General features: G+C 40.0%; 1 protein-coding gene across 1 annotated transcript; it reads left to right on the top strand.

Annotated features, from left to right (window-relative positions):
- Positions 1-251: 251 nt before the first annotated feature.
- Positions 252-15215, top strand: heatr3 (HEAT repeat containing 3). Its single transcript, XM_017458474.3, has 15 exons — positions 252-514; positions 1326-1498; positions 2147-2234; positions 3845-3948; positions 4180-4289; positions 4948-5088; positions 6449-6750; positions 6854-6944; positions 7148-7302; positions 8380-8462; positions 9186-9322; positions 10003-10091; positions 11762-11905; positions 11987-12163; positions 12987-15215. The coding sequence occupies exons 1-15, from the start codon at positions 374-376 to the stop codon at positions 13098-13100; spliced, it is 2049 nt and encodes a 682-aa protein (XP_017313963.1). The 5' UTR covers positions 252-373; the 3' UTR covers positions 13101-15215.
- The last annotated feature ends 314 nt before the right edge of the window (positions 15216-15529 follow it).

Here is a 15529-nt window from a genome sequence, read left to right as displayed (position 1 = left end):
TTTAATGTAAAAAAAAAGGATTTAAAACAGCTTATGTGTACTTAAACCGTGTATATACGATTCTAATATATTTTTACTGATATATTTACTGATTTATTATCGATTAACGAGCTCTGAATATTCTCCTCCATCCTTTGAATTATCATTAAACGCCTCTCCTCATAATAAAAAGAAATTCCACAACATAGCCACTGGATGGCGCCAAACGTACCGAACACAAACTTTGCGACAGCGCGCGACAGTTTTGCTAACGCTTTCCGGCCGATTTGCGGCAGCGGCTCTCAGCTTCCACATGGCAGTGTGTGTTCGCTTACTGTTGCGTCTCTCGGTTCGGTAGTGTTCTAGTTAGTTATTTATTTATAAACGTAACGCGATGGGAAAGTCGAAGAACGCGAGGTTTAAGCGCGCGCAGTTCGCACCGGATGGACCTCCGGTGAAAGCTATGAAACGCGCCGCTGAAGATGAAGATGAAGATGATGTGGTTGAGTCTCCGCATGCAGAATTACTTGAAAAAGTAACCGTGTACATTTTTTTTTCTTTTCCCTATCCGAATTCTGACAAATCCAGCCTCCTGAGTTCTGATTGGCTAGTAGGAGCTCGCGTCTGCGCAATGATTGGCTCGTAATATAGCTAGTCGAGCGGTCAGTCAATCAAGATCTGTTGTTAACCAATTGTAGCGCAGGGGGCGGGACGTGTCGGAAAGTGGCTGGGAACATGGCGAGTTTTGGGGGTTTTTTCGCGGAATTTTATTAAATTTAGACTTTAATTTATGGCTTGAAACGTAAACAAGGTTCATTTAGACAACTTTCAGGGAGTAGATTAGTCTTATATAGGTGTCAAAGCACAAGGTGAAGTTGTCTTTTATTTATAAATAAATAAATATTTGAATTAGTAATGATATTTGACACTTTTTATACTCTTAGAAATGATGATGATGATAATAATGATAATAATAGTAATATTAATGAACTTTATTTAAATAACACTTTTCATACATTTAAAATGCTGCGTAAAGTGCTTTACAGTGTCAGGGAGAAATATAAAGAAACCAAAAGTGTCAAAAATTAAAAAGCGAAATAATAATGAAGTTAATAGCAGCGGCAGAAAGAAAGAAAATAAAAACAGTATAAATGTATGGTGTTTTTTTATGTATAATAAAACGACTCATTAATTCACACTACAAGATTTTTGTATATTTAAAAAAAAAAAAAATTATCGACAGCATCGTTAATTCAGTGATGACAATCTGTGAGTGAGTGTGTGTGTGTGTGTGTGTCTCCATCCCTGCCTGTATATCTGACTTCCTGTCTCTCTCTGTATCTCAGCTGCAGAGTCCGAGTGCAGACATACGCGAGTACGCGTGTGCGAGTATTTCCCGAGTGGTTCAGCAGAGTCAGACGATCCCGGGCTTCCTGCACCGAGACGCAGTGAGGAGGTTAGCACCGCTTCTTCTGGACAGCAGCCTGGCGGTCAGAGAGACGGCAACCGGGGCGCTCAGGTACAGCACGCTTTTCCACGCGTCACTGAGTTCGTCTAATGAATTGTCGACGATTTGACACGATCGTGGATTTCTCCGGAGCTGGGGTCGACTTGTTGAAAATCCTGCAAACGTCAACGTTCTCAGGAGCAGGCTTATTCAGACTTGACGCCTGATTCTTACGCATTTGGTTCGGAACTTTACATTTCTTTTTTTTTTTTTCCATCACGACATAATTCCCATAGTTCCATTTGTGTTACTCCAGGGGGTGGGGATAAAAATAAAGAATGAGTGCGTCTAAACTTTTGACTGGCGGTGTGTATATGTACAGTATATATTTACGTTAAATACCAGTCGTTTGGGATAAAACCTGCCGTTCATCTGTTTAAAAATGTAACACGTAGACACTAGAAAAGTTGCTACACTTTCTTATCAACTACTGTATGGAGCAGCTTTTTTCATAAAACAGGAAGAAAGACAGTAAATGTCCCTTGTGTCTACATCTTCATCAAACAGAGCTCTCGGTGGCCATTGTAAAACTCCCGTAAATGCGCACACTCCATGTTCTACCTTAATAATTATAATAATAATAATAATAATAATAATAGGAATTGCTGTGTCAGATTCCTGGCTGGTGTTAATGAGTAAAGAAACGTTGGTGTGTTACAGGAACCTGAGTGCGTGTGGAGGAGCGGAGGTGTGTGAGAACATGGTGAGGCAGGACGTCCTCACTCCTCTCACCGCTCTGCTGAACGAGGTGAGAGAGAGAGAGCTCCCAGTGTGTGTAAAGAGAAATGGGAAACGATTTTGCTTCGGAAATCACAGACAGACGTGGGCTTGTTGTAAACAGACAGAAATAAAACATAGAACAGATTTATATCAGATGTAGAGCAGGCTACGTGAGTGACTAAATAGTCATTGTCCGGCGAGCGTATATCAAGAGCCTGTGACTCTTTATTAGTATATTAGTACCAACGTGAAATACCTAATATCAACTGAAATCGGAGAACGTGATTTAAATAAATTATTCAAACTGTCCGGCCAAAGTCGGTTTCCCCCTCCAGTAGATAATATAACAACTTTAATATTGAAATAATATCTTCATTTATATTTAACACTACACTCTTGCCTTTTGTGTCTTAATACAGTTTGCATAAAGATTAGGGCGGGGCCAAATGACAGAAAACATCACGTCACAGTACTTTTCTACGATTATATAGGTTTGCTCACAAGCGACACAGTCGTGATGCTTAAAATGAACCGTAGGAATGTCGTATTTAAAACACTTGCATCTACGTAAAAAAAAAAAAAAAACGTTATTATAATCGTAATAAGTTGAAATAAACGTTGTAGTTTTAATGGTTTGGTATAAAATATCAAATGAGCCACTTCTAATTAGAGGTTGTAATTTTAACATTTATTTATTTATTTATATATATTTATATAAATAATGTGTATATAAATTTGAAAAATAACAAATGAAAATCTATTTTCCAGGTTTAATGGTCCTTCTGCGTTTGTAATTTTAATGTCCGCGTCATCGATGGAGATAAATGACTTTAAACCGAAAAGGCTGGAGGGGGGAAAAAAGAATAAACTGTAAATAAGATTTATTTTTAAATATAATCATAAATCAACAAATAAAATGAATCGTGCAGTTTTAAGGGTTTGGTCCGAAATTGTAATCTCAAATCAGCTGCTGCTAATCAGAGTATTTGCTTTATTTATTTATTTATTTATTTATGTATGTATTTATTTATTTATTTTAATGTCATAATATCACGATATCTGCGGTGTAATTCATCACGATATCTATTATACCGTCTTATCGCTCGGCCCCGACTCGTTAGCGCGATCCAGATCGGCCTTTTCCGCTTACAGTGGTGCTTGAAAGTTTGCATACCCTGTAGAGTTTTCTATATATCTAGTAATATATGACCTAAAACAGCACCGGAGTTTGACCGAGATCGGATACCGCGCGCAGATGTGTCGTATTGGATCATCTTCCTTAATAAATAAATAAATGAGCAAGTGTAATATTTCTGTCTCATTTGTTTAATTGGGTTCTCTTTGTGTACGTTTAGGACATATATATAACATTTCTATAGAAAATAAAATATCTCAGGGAAGCTTAATCAGAAATGTTAAGACAGTGTGTGTGTGTGTGTGTGTGTGTGTGTGTGTGTGTGTGTGTGTGTGTGTGTGTGAGAGAGATGCTTTATGGCCACATCGGAGAGATGTTTATAAAGCACACATTTTCATCACAGCATGGATTTCCCTACTGTTTTTTTTTTTTGTTGTTGTTGATTAATCTGAGTTAATTTAACATTCACACACACACACACACACACTGTGTGTTTGCGCCAGTGCCGTATGGGGGTGCAGATGAGCTCCAGTCCCGTGAAGAAGGACCAGAAACCGACAGTCGAGGATGTTGCGAATGAAGCTGTGAATCTACTCTGGAATCTCTGGTACACTCCTCTAACCTGCATTTTCTTTACTGGTGTAAACATGAATTTATTTATTTATTTATTTTATTTTTAAACCGCGTACTATTAAAACGATTCTGAAGATGATGTCGATACAGCTCTAGATTTTTATTCTAATCTCTAAAGAAAGTAAATAGAAGACAATCGGTCTCTCTTAGAGTATCTTACTGAGGTGTTGTGCGTGTGTGTGTGTGTGTGTGTGTGTGTGTGTAGTGAGAGCAGCAGTACAGCAGTGTCGGTGTTTAATGGAGCGAGACTTCTGGATGTTCTGTTGCCGTACATTGAGAAACATCCACACAACATCCAGCTCGCTTTATCAGCAGGTAACACACACACACACACACACACACACACACACTCTCACTCACACACTCACTCATACACGCACACTTACTTCGTTTATACGACTGGTCCAAAGGTGTTCATTTTCTATAACATCAGCTCTGACTACAAGGCAAACCACAGGTTTATACGCTGCGGTTTCTATAGCGACAGGTCCGCTGGTGTTCGTAAAACGTAAAAACGTTAAAGGCGTGCGTAATTGTTGATTTACGACGTTTACTGTTAGGACTTAAATATTTGTTCAAGTTTTTTTTTTTTTTTTTTTTTTTTTTTTTTTTTTTTTTTTTTTTTTAAAGAATGAGTCTCCAGTGTCAGAGCTGAAGGTACATTTAAATGTACCTGTAAAAGGATAAAAACTACGATGTGGCGTCGTCGTTAACTAAGAAATGAAACGCTGTAATCGGAACATCAGTATAATGTCATTTCTCAGGAATCAAACGCTTTCGGACGTCAGTCAGCATCGCCGTGGTAACAGTAACTATAACAGTAACAGTGGTATTTTGTCTTACATGGACGTATGATGAGTACAGAGTGACGCATGTACGTACGTCTCAAGTCTCACAGACACATCTTTATTTGTACACGGTATCTCTGTGTGTGTGTGTGTGTGTGTGTTTGTGTGTGTGTTTGTGTTTACAGCACACTGCTTGCACACAGTGACCGAGGATAACGCCGAGCTGGCAGGAAGTGTAAACGGTGCCGTTTTGACCGCTTTAGAGAACGTGTTGCTCTCCACACACTCCAGTATGGAACACGTTCTCTTACGCACTCTGGCTGCAGGTACGACACGCACACACACGCTCACACACGCTCACACACGCTCACACACGCTCACACACTCGAGTGTTTTGGTCTTCATGTAATTTGAATCGAGTTTTAATTTAATCTACGTTTTAGTTTTAATTTAGTCTGGATTAAATTTTAGTTTCATTTGGCTTTTTTTTTCCGTCTAGACTTAGTCGACAAAAAACGCAGCAGGTTTAGACTAAACAGTTTTAGTAAAATTAAGTTTTAATCTGCATTCAGTTTTAGAATAAATTGCGTTTAGTTTTTTTTCTTTGCATTTGTTGCGTTTTAGCGTTCAATTTGCATTTAGTTTTTAGTTGAGTTTCCTTTTAGTTTTTGGTCGCACTTTCCTTTCGCCTTAGTTCAACTCTCTTCTAGTTAAATTCTCTTTTAGTTCTTAGTCGAACTTGCTTTTAGTTTTGAACGCTAATTTGCATTTCATTTCAGTTCAACTCGCTTTTAGTTTAATCCGCGTTTCCTTCCTTTGACTCTCTCGTCGGATTTTCTTTTCGTCTAGTTTTCACTTAAATCGATAAATAATACTTGAATTTCCCTTGTTTTTACTTTCCTTTGCTTTTTATTTTAGCTTAACCCGCTCTTGGTTTAATTCGCGTTTGAATTTTAGTTTCATTTCTTTTAGCCTTCGTTTAATTTTGCTTTTAGTTTTTAGTCGTTTGGTTACTCTTTTAGTTTTAGTCGAGACTTTATCAAAAAAAACAAAAAAAAACGCAGCGGTTGTAATCACTAAAACGAAGCCGCGTCAGTCCACTTAAGTTTTCTTTCCATTTTCACAATATGTTAAGTTTTAAGTTTTTTAAGAACACAAATTAACGTACAATCATTTCATGATTTTTAATTCCTTCTTAGATGCGACAGCAAATCATTGTAGAATTGCACACTGGGATTACGTGCTCACAGCAGCGGCGTCATAGAGAGGTTCCGCTGGGGTAAAGTCTGCTGAGATGTCACCAGCGCAGCTGTGCTGGTTCTAGTGGTTAGCGTTAGCTAGTGTTCGAGACGCGAGTGTAAAAACGTACACAGGGAAAAGCTTACTAGGGAGTAAATATTTTATCCAAAAATAATGCCCACGTAGTCGAAAAGATGAGTAAGGGGCGTGACGGTATTATTCTCCAGCTATGGCGCACTAGCGTAGATACACAGATCAGAGTGGCTGGCTCCAGAGTCACTGCCTCGCCTCGCCTCGCCTCGCCTCGGTCCTAATTCATTCTCGTGTCTAACCGACCGGTCCTGGTTCATTTCGGACTCGTTTTTATTCTTTGTTGATTTTTGTCGTCGTGTATTCCGAGAAACATGCGCGCGTTAAGATCGACGGTCTTTTCCTGCATCCTCTCAGGAACCGTGTGGAACCTGAAGAGCTGTCTCTCCTCCACCCGTCAGGCCAAGGCCGTCTCTGCCGTGGTGAAGACGCTGGCGCATTGTCTCAGTCTGGACGCCGGAGCGCTGATCCCAGACCTGTGGCAGAGCGAGGCGAGTCGCCAGGCCAGCGGCGGCACGGCTGATCCGGAGTCAGCGGGGCTGGAGGAGCCGCAGGCCGGGGTGCAGGAGGAAGAGGAGATGGATGACGGAGAGAGAAAGATGAACAGAGGAAAGAGGAACGGGAAAAAGATGGAAAAAGATTTAGCTGCTTTTCTGCCTGTGAGAAAATGAAGGTCTCATCTGAACGATTGGCAGCCATTTGGAGGTCCATGCTAAGTGATATGACATTTTTGTGTGTGTGTGTGTGTGTGTGTGTGTGCAGAGAGACAAACCGGAGCTGAGGGAAGCTGTAGCACTATTGACAGCACAGCAAACGTCACAGGAGATCATTGTCAACATGTGTTGCTCAGATGGTACGTGTGTTTGTGTGTGTGTGTGTGTGTGTGTGTGTGTGTGTTTACGTGTGTATATGTTCGAGAGAGACAGGAGACAGACGGATGACGTGAATGAGGACGGCACTTGCTCATGGCTGTTTAGTGATGTGTGTGCAGTAATGTGTGACACAGAGTGACAGAAGTCAAGCTGTGTGTGTGTGTGTGTGTGTGTGTGTGTGTAGAACCCTCCGATGACGAGTGGGAAGAGATGTCAAGCAGTGACGAGAGTGAGATATGTGCCGACGGTGTGGCAGACGGAAACTCCAGCCTTTTCTCTCCTCTCTGCCTTTCTGCGGAGTTACACACAACACTGCTGAACTACAACATACCACAGCAGGTCAAACACACACACACGCGCGCACACACACACACTACACCGAACTACATGTTCCATCTTCAAAGGAAAATGAATAAAACGTCTTAAACGATCGATCATGGGCTCATTTGTTATCTAGAGTTAGCTAGCTAGTTTCATGATTTAAGAGCGCCACGTAGGTTCGTTAAAGCAATATAAATTAGGCATGTTGGCTGACTAGCCTGTTTAAATTCTCAGTTAGCACACCAGCGTCATTGGTCTGATGGTTACCTAGCAACGACGGAGGTCCTCGGACCGAAACGACCCCTCGGACCGTCTTCTCGTAGTCTGGATAACTGTCCGATTCGACAGTGTGTTTATGAACACTAGGAAACAAATTCTGACCTGCTCTTAAAAATCAGTATAGACTCTTATCTCAAAATAGACTAACAATCCCTGAAAGATTTTTATTTATTTTTTTTTATATTAAAGTATAATAATAATCGGTAGTGCCGAACTTCCTCATATTCGTATCGATAAACCGCGATAAGATGTAAATTACCAAGCGCGTTAAAGATACCGCCGATTTACCTTCAGTGACGCCTACGAATGTCCACACAAGGTCGAAAAGCTCATCTAGACCCGAAGACGACAAAATGACGACTAAACGGTGCAAGAGCGCCCCCTTACCTTACGGTGATGAATTGTCCAGTAATGCAGCTCAGCCACCGCGGCGCATCAGCTACCATAGACACGTTATCCCTTCCGCATGTTCTAGGGTGCCATTACTTTTACAATTATTAAGTGAATAGCAAGTCTTCTTTGTCTTAATATATGGACTTGCATTCTTCTTTTTTTTTTTAATATTACAATAATTATAATAAATATTTAAGTTTCAGTCTGTATATGAAATTGACGTGTAATTTATTTATTAAATTGTTTCTCTAAGAGCAAATAATATATATATATATATAAATTTTTTTTTTTTTTTTTTTTTTTTTTTTTTTTTTTTTTTTTTTTTTTTTTATACAGTGGAAGGTTTAATTCATTAGTGCTGTATATAATAGGATATCTGACTGGGTTATATTTCATCCCTCCATCTCACACACCTAATTTCAGGTCTTGAAGAAAGCGGGGTTTCCCAGCCAGGCCGCTGTGGAGATTTGCGCCAAGGATCCAGCGTGGAAGTGCCTCGTTAAGAAGTAAATTCACCTCGTTAATTATGCCGTAATTAAAGTATTCCTGAATGTAAACTTCCCTTTAAGGCACGCTTGGGTCTTACACTATCGGTCAAAACTTTACACACACTCATTCTTTATTTATTTTTTTTCCCCCACATTTTAGAATAATAATCAAGTCATCAAACCATCTGGAGTAACCCAAACGGAACTACGGGAATTATGTCGTGATAAAAAAATCCGAAATAAATCTAAATAATTAAATATTTCAGCATCTTCAAAGTAGACGCTCGTTTTGCCGAGAATTTCCTGAAATGTATTCTCGGCGTTTTCTCACCCGATTTCTTGAGGAATTTCCCCGAGATGTTTTTTTTTAAACGGTATTAAAGGAGTTCCCGCCGACGCCGGACTCTCATCGGCTGCTTTTCGGAATATTTCTCTCCGAGCCGTCCGTTTAAAACGAGCTTTTTGTAAATAAAACGTCAGTTTTCTAACGAAAGAAACGAACACGTCGGCGCGGTTATATTTCTGTCCACGACACCGATTTCGCACCTTTAATCTCACACCTTCAGATCAAAAGCTTTTTAAGATCACGGGAAACGTTTCGGTCGAGTGTCCACAAACTTTTGACCGGTAGTGTGTATATATAATGGCTCAAAATAAATGTCACTGCGAAGTTGCGTTTTTTAACGTACTCGGATTTTGAGCAAATAACGTTAAATAAAACGCATCCGCGTTCGTTCCCAGAATGCAGCGGGTGCAGTGTCGGGCTCTGACGTGTCTCCATAACATGCTGGCTGTGATGGACGTGGACTGTTTGGGTGGAGCTGCAGGACTGCAGGCCGTCGCTCAGCACCTCTCGTCTCTGATCTTTAGCTCGGCAGGTGAGAGAGACGCCCGGGATAATGAGAGAGAGAGACCTCAACGATGACCTCGTTGACGATATTTGCTTCATTATACTCCAACCCTGATAAATACTCAAATTATGATTAAAGTCCCCATGAAATCAGCCTCAAGGTTATCTAGTGCGCTCCAAAACAATGGCAGAATTTGCATTTAGAAGATCTATATACGTTCAAGACGTACAGTCTCTCTCTACCGCTGTTACGGATCGGCAGTTTTGATGACGTCATTCTGCACTTCAGCTTCTCATCAGATTTAAGTAAGGAATAACTCGCTCGTATGGAAATATACATTTTCATAGCTATCGTTTCTATAGTAACGAACTCACGATAATAAACCCGATTATTAAATACGCGAACGTTATTTAGCGGTTTTCTCAAGGGAGATGATTGACACGTAACCTTTTGTGGAAGGAGTCTCCAGTGTCGGTGCTTTTTATATTAACTTCAAGAAAGGGGGAAACAGAGACTGGGGGGAAAAGAAGGAACGGCTGTTTATAGCCGCTATAACGTAAGCGATAACGGGAACTCGCTTGTTCCACGGATGTTCCGCGACGTTAAGAGTGGATGGAAAGACAACGTTTCATTCATTCCTGTATTAAATCTTGTTGGTGAAGTGTTTTATTCCTTACGCTGTATACGATGTGTATCTGACGTTGCAGAAGTTTTGAAGGATGAGGAGTTCTTGGACGCCGTGACCAGTGCCATGCGCTCGCTGCTCCAAATAATGGCCTCCAAAAATATCCCTCAGGTCAGAACACACACACAAACACACACACACACACACACACCGCATGTATTCCATATATATTAAATCCTTCTTATATACTCTTATCGGTGGATCTCGTTTACCCAGTAAATGAAAGGAATCACCGTCAATAAATCACTGACGTTAAATAATATAATATAGTATAATCATTTAAAATGTATATTTAGAATTTATATATTTCTGGCAAGCTGCTTTTGTGACCGTGTCCATTGTTAAAAGTGCTATGCAGATACAATCGGATTGAATTCATTTTTTATTTGAGTCTAATATCTAATATTTCATATTTAATATCAGTATATATAACACGGATATTGTGATATCATTTTATAAAAATGAAGTATAAATAATATACGAATAGACAAACTGACTCCAAATACACTTTATACGCTGACCTGACGTTAATCATTTGTACTCAAGCTTTGAAGAAAAAAAAAATATATATATATATATATTATATATATATAATATAAAAATGTTTTTTTTTTTTTTTTGATGTACAATATGCTTTTCTGAGATTTTGTACATATCATGTCTTTTTATTCAATTGGGGGGGTCCTGTCCCCCCCCCCAACTTAAATAATTACAACCTGACTGGAAGCAGTGGATGAGATGAGAACAAGTTTAGTATTTATTTTGGTTTTGATTTTTGTTTGTTTTTGTAAAATTAATAAGTAAGATTTAATTTCCTTGTTCAATCTTTTTGTTGTGTTTTTGGTTTTTTTTTGTTTTTTGTTTTTTTTGTTTTTTTTACAAAAAAAAAAATTCATAAAAAATGAATAAATGTATCATACATTGGTTTATTAATAATAAATCTATTATTATTATTATTTAAAATAATCGAAATGCAACGCTACTGTATTGCTGGATGTTTGTGAGCAGACGAATATATCGCGATGTGCATCACGTGATCATATGCGCCATCCCTAGTAGAAACCGACACGAGGCGTGATGCCGGCCCTGCGTCTTCTGTGTCTCAAATCATACGCACTTTTAGACTGTTTTCGAGTATTAACACTCGAATCCGATCTGGATTAGTAAACACGTTCGAACGTGAGGTCCTAGTTTTGGATTGAAGATTAAAGACAGCGGGTAATAAAGAGAAACGGACGAACAAATCCGTGAGACGTATTAAACGTAAGGTCGAAACGTGGAAAGCTGACCCGATTTTTCTGCTCTGAAGTGCCGGCAAGTGGATATCACGTTAAATCTTCTAGACGTACGCAGGCGGGAATGTGAACAATGCCGCTGGCGTTGCTGCCGATTCGCGGTCACGCCTTCACCGCGCATGAAGTGATATCTCTCACCGAGAGTTAATTCCCAGCCCTGGAATCCCCGGCTCGCGTATCACGCCTAAACTCTTTCCCTCCATTTTTTTTTTTTTATGGTTATATTTATTATATTATTAAGATTCTGACTTAGCAATCAGAAAGTTGTGAGTTTCGATCTCAGGATCTCAATAGAGCTGTGCATGGATTATATTCCCTCCCTCCCGTTCTGACCAGCATCCATTGGCTGTCTCACTAGAATAACTCGACAGTGCTCCAATATTTTTAAGTACCTTTTATTTCCCCCTGTGTTGATCTAGTTATCACTACAATGGATGGAATGGATTTAAGAGCTGTGTGTGTGTGTGTGTGTGTGTGTGTGCGCAGTGTATGAGCCCTCAGCAGTTGATGAGCGTGTGTGAAGTAGCAATGCAGTGTGATGTGTTGAGTGTGAGGGTGAACGCTCTGGCCATCCTGGGCATCACAGGAAGCACGCTGGCTAAAGACAAGGGATCTGCTGAGACCCTGCAGGTAAACATGTCCGTTTATTGTGACTTTAATCTCTAATCAGTAGTAAAGCTTTATGATTAGTTTTCTCGTTAACTTGTCTAGCTGATCGGAAACGCGCTGCTGAGCGTAGCTTCTAAAGACCTGAATCTGGTGGCGTGCGGAGAGGCGCTGGACGCTCTGTTCGACGTTTTTGCGGACGGCGAGGAGGCGGAGCGAGCGGCGCAAAACATCAACCTGCTCGCTGCTCTCAAATCCCTGCAGCCTGCCTTCGCTGCCAAGGTATACACACACACACACACACACTTACGCTGGGTTTATCCTGTATGATTTGGGTTTTTTTTCCAGACCAATTTGTCTTTCGCTGTCCAAAACATCATATAATGAACGTCTTTGAGATCTTAGAGATAACGTGACAGACAGGCGATTTATTGTCATCGTGAGCAGACATGGCCGACGACAACGTTCTGGCCGTGTGAGAAATACGACGGATGGGATGACGCAGAACCCCGGCTCCAAATACGTTCGCGGCGATGGTGAAGCGCAACCGGAACGCAGTAACGCACGGAAAAACACCCTCGAGCTCAGTTTGTTCGTTTATGCGTGGATCACGCTGATTAACGGCTCAAGCAGACGTGCACTCCGGGTGCGTCCCGATCAGCACCCTAGTTCAGTAGTCAGCGCACCGATCAGGGAGGCGGGCATTTTAAGGGCCGTCTCGATCCCGAAATCCTTCCGGCGCACTGGAGCGTTCGCTCCCTAAAAAAAATATCATTTTCATAATGCACCGCAAAAACCAGGGAGCATCCGATGCTCACTACGTCCCCTTACTGGAAATGACGTCACGTTTTCTGATACCCGCAAAAGAAAAACGCCGGACGGACTCTCGGACGACTCCGTCGACAGATTTTACACCTAGGGAGCCGATTGAGCCGTCACCGTACTTATTTTATCTCATCGCATCGTTGAATCTGATCGTCCTGGCTGAATTCTATAACGGATTTGATCGCGATCTCGTACAGCGTGACGAGTAGCGATCTTACAAGACTCGGGGTTTTGATGTACTAACGCGCACTAATCATTCACTGTCGTTTTTGCGGGACAGATCCGGAAGGAAGGCAGAGGGAAGTACAGCCCGGATCAGCTGTGCGTCCTGGACAACATCAAGGTGAACCTGCGACGGTTCATCGGTTACCTGGAGTCGCTGCGGAAGAAATAGGACATCAGGCACGACAGACTCTAATTGAATGTGAGGTTTTGCCGTTTAAAGCTCTAATCAGGAAGCTGTGGAACTGGCAGGCCAGTTTTTTTTTTTGTTTGTTTGTTTTTTTCCGTGTGACTGTAATTACTGAGAACACCAGCACGTGCACTCTTTATTCTAGATTTGAGTGGCGGTTCATTTCAAAAATATGGTTAGTGTATTAAATAATACCCTAGTCCAGGAGATAAAATATCACTCAGGGTGTTCTGTATCAGCGTCAGTGTAATCACCTGTTTACTTTCGGCGTAGAAATATTTCCGCTGTTATATCCCTCCCTTACTTTGGTCACTCGGGTAGATTGATTATCGTCAAAGAAACGAAGGGACTCGACAAATTCAATTCGCTTTACGTCCAAATTAAATAGTCCGAGGTTTTATTTATTTTATTTTTTTGCTTTTAATTACTATATAAATTTTTTTTTTTTTTGCTTGTATTTTTCTCATTTGTCAGTCGCTTGGGATAAAAAAAAAAAAAAAAAAGCGTCTTCCAAGTGAATAAATGTAAACGTAATATAACAACACGAGTGAAATTTCTTTCTCCGTTTTTAACATCAACATCTCCGCGTCCACAGATCTGATAGATTTTTTTTAATAAATTTTATTTTATTTTTTTTGCCGTTTAATTTTACAGCCTAATACGGTGTGTATCTAGAAAGTAAAAAAAAAAAAAAAAAACGACGAAATTACATACGGTTTTATTTCCGGAAAATACGTCGAGTGCAAGCGTGTACTGTGTAAAAAAAAAAAATTCAAAATTCGGACGCCGGGTTCCGGTTTGGACGTTTCCTGATTGGGTCTTGAAGGACAAACCCGAATATTCGTCTGAAAAAAGCGTCTCTCGTTGATGAATATAAATATGCCGGGACATGATGAGGTGTTGATTTTGCCTTCAGAGGTGTTTGAGTGCTTGATAAAGTCACAAGAGTGGGAATGAAAATACCAGAGCTGATGGGAATACCTGAGGATAATGTGTAAGACGTTGTGGGTCAGAGTGAATAGAAACCCGTTCTGTTATGAGTGTAAAAAGAGCCTTATGAGTGGTTAAGTTTGAGTTTAGGGAAGCGTTAACGGTGACCGTGTAAGAAAACATGACCCGAAAGATATCCTAAATGATTTTATATATCAGAGTACGGTAGGACCTTTTTTATTTGCAGCAGTCCCATTCAACGTTTCAAGGTGAAATATGAAACAGTTTTGCAAAATATATCAAATGTCCTTTTCTTAACCTTCAGGTGACGCGCATGCTTAGTGTCTGGTGTTGCTTCTTTACTTTTCAAAAGCCTTTCCATAAATACATGACCGCATCTTTGTGTATTTGCTTCACACATCATTAATCTGATTTATACTACAGCGCTGCTGAGTTCTCTCAGGTGTTATCCGTAACTATAAATGGATGAAAACGGCTGGCGTGATGATGTCCGAGAAATAAAACGTATAGTCGCCGCCAGATCGCTGTCGTAACCGGATAAACAGCGTCGGGGTGGAATCAGTAATTCAGCTGATTGTTTTCCTGTAACAGCACGCCATGGAGTGGTTTCATTTTTACTTCATATGCTCATTTGAGGAAAGAGAGTTAAAAAGGTAGTAATATAATTTCACTATGAACTTTTATGTCAAATAGAAAGGACCATCCATATTCAGTGTTGGGTTGGGTTTTTTTTTAAGATTTCGTAGCCGAAGCATTCAGTTTGTAGTAAATATCTGAAGATTTGTGCATATGTTTGCAGAAATTATTCTTTTACTTCTCATTAACTGCATTAGGATGGCATCTCCTAAACTAAAGAAGCAAACATCAGACACTAAACATTATAGAAATACGTTTATCTTCATGCTCTTGTGTAGAATTGATTACACTGAATTGATGTTATCGCTATCAAAGCGTAAAAAAAAAAGAAAAAAACGTATGAAATTTTCTTTTAAGTATATTGATTGTTTACTCTCCCAAGACAATGTACGGATTATTTTTGTTTTTTATATATAAAATACCGTAGCGCTCTGACTGAAAAGGTTTGGTGTGAATTTTTTTTTTTGTTTGTTTGATACTTTACATGATTAAAGCATAGTTTATGATGAATAGTTTGAGTCTGAATCATTTTTATGGTTTTACAGCGAACTATGTGAGGGGGGAAAAACGGTTATGTGTAGGACGTCGAAGTCCTCTGAACACACAACGGGTTCGAATGCACGGAGCAAATTCTGTCCTACAAGACGCTTTCTCACGGAACCGCCCATTTTCAGCTCTTAATTTGCATCGGATTTTTATCATCAGTAAACTTAATGTAAGCGTGACGTGCACACAGAGCTACACGAATTATGCCCTCTTATTTTAAAAAAAAAAACAGAACAAAAAAAAAAAACTACTGTTTTTTGTCGTTTTCATTCTTTAAC

The sequence above is a fragment of the Ictalurus punctatus genome, chromosome 27 (assembly GCF_001660625.3).
Source record: "Ictalurus punctatus breed USDA103 chromosome 27, Coco_2.0, whole genome shotgun sequence".
NCBI classification, from domain to species: Eukaryota; Metazoa; Chordata; class Actinopteri; order Siluriformes; family Ictaluridae; genus Ictalurus; species Ictalurus punctatus.
This window is presented reverse-complemented; position numbering and strand designations above follow the sequence as displayed.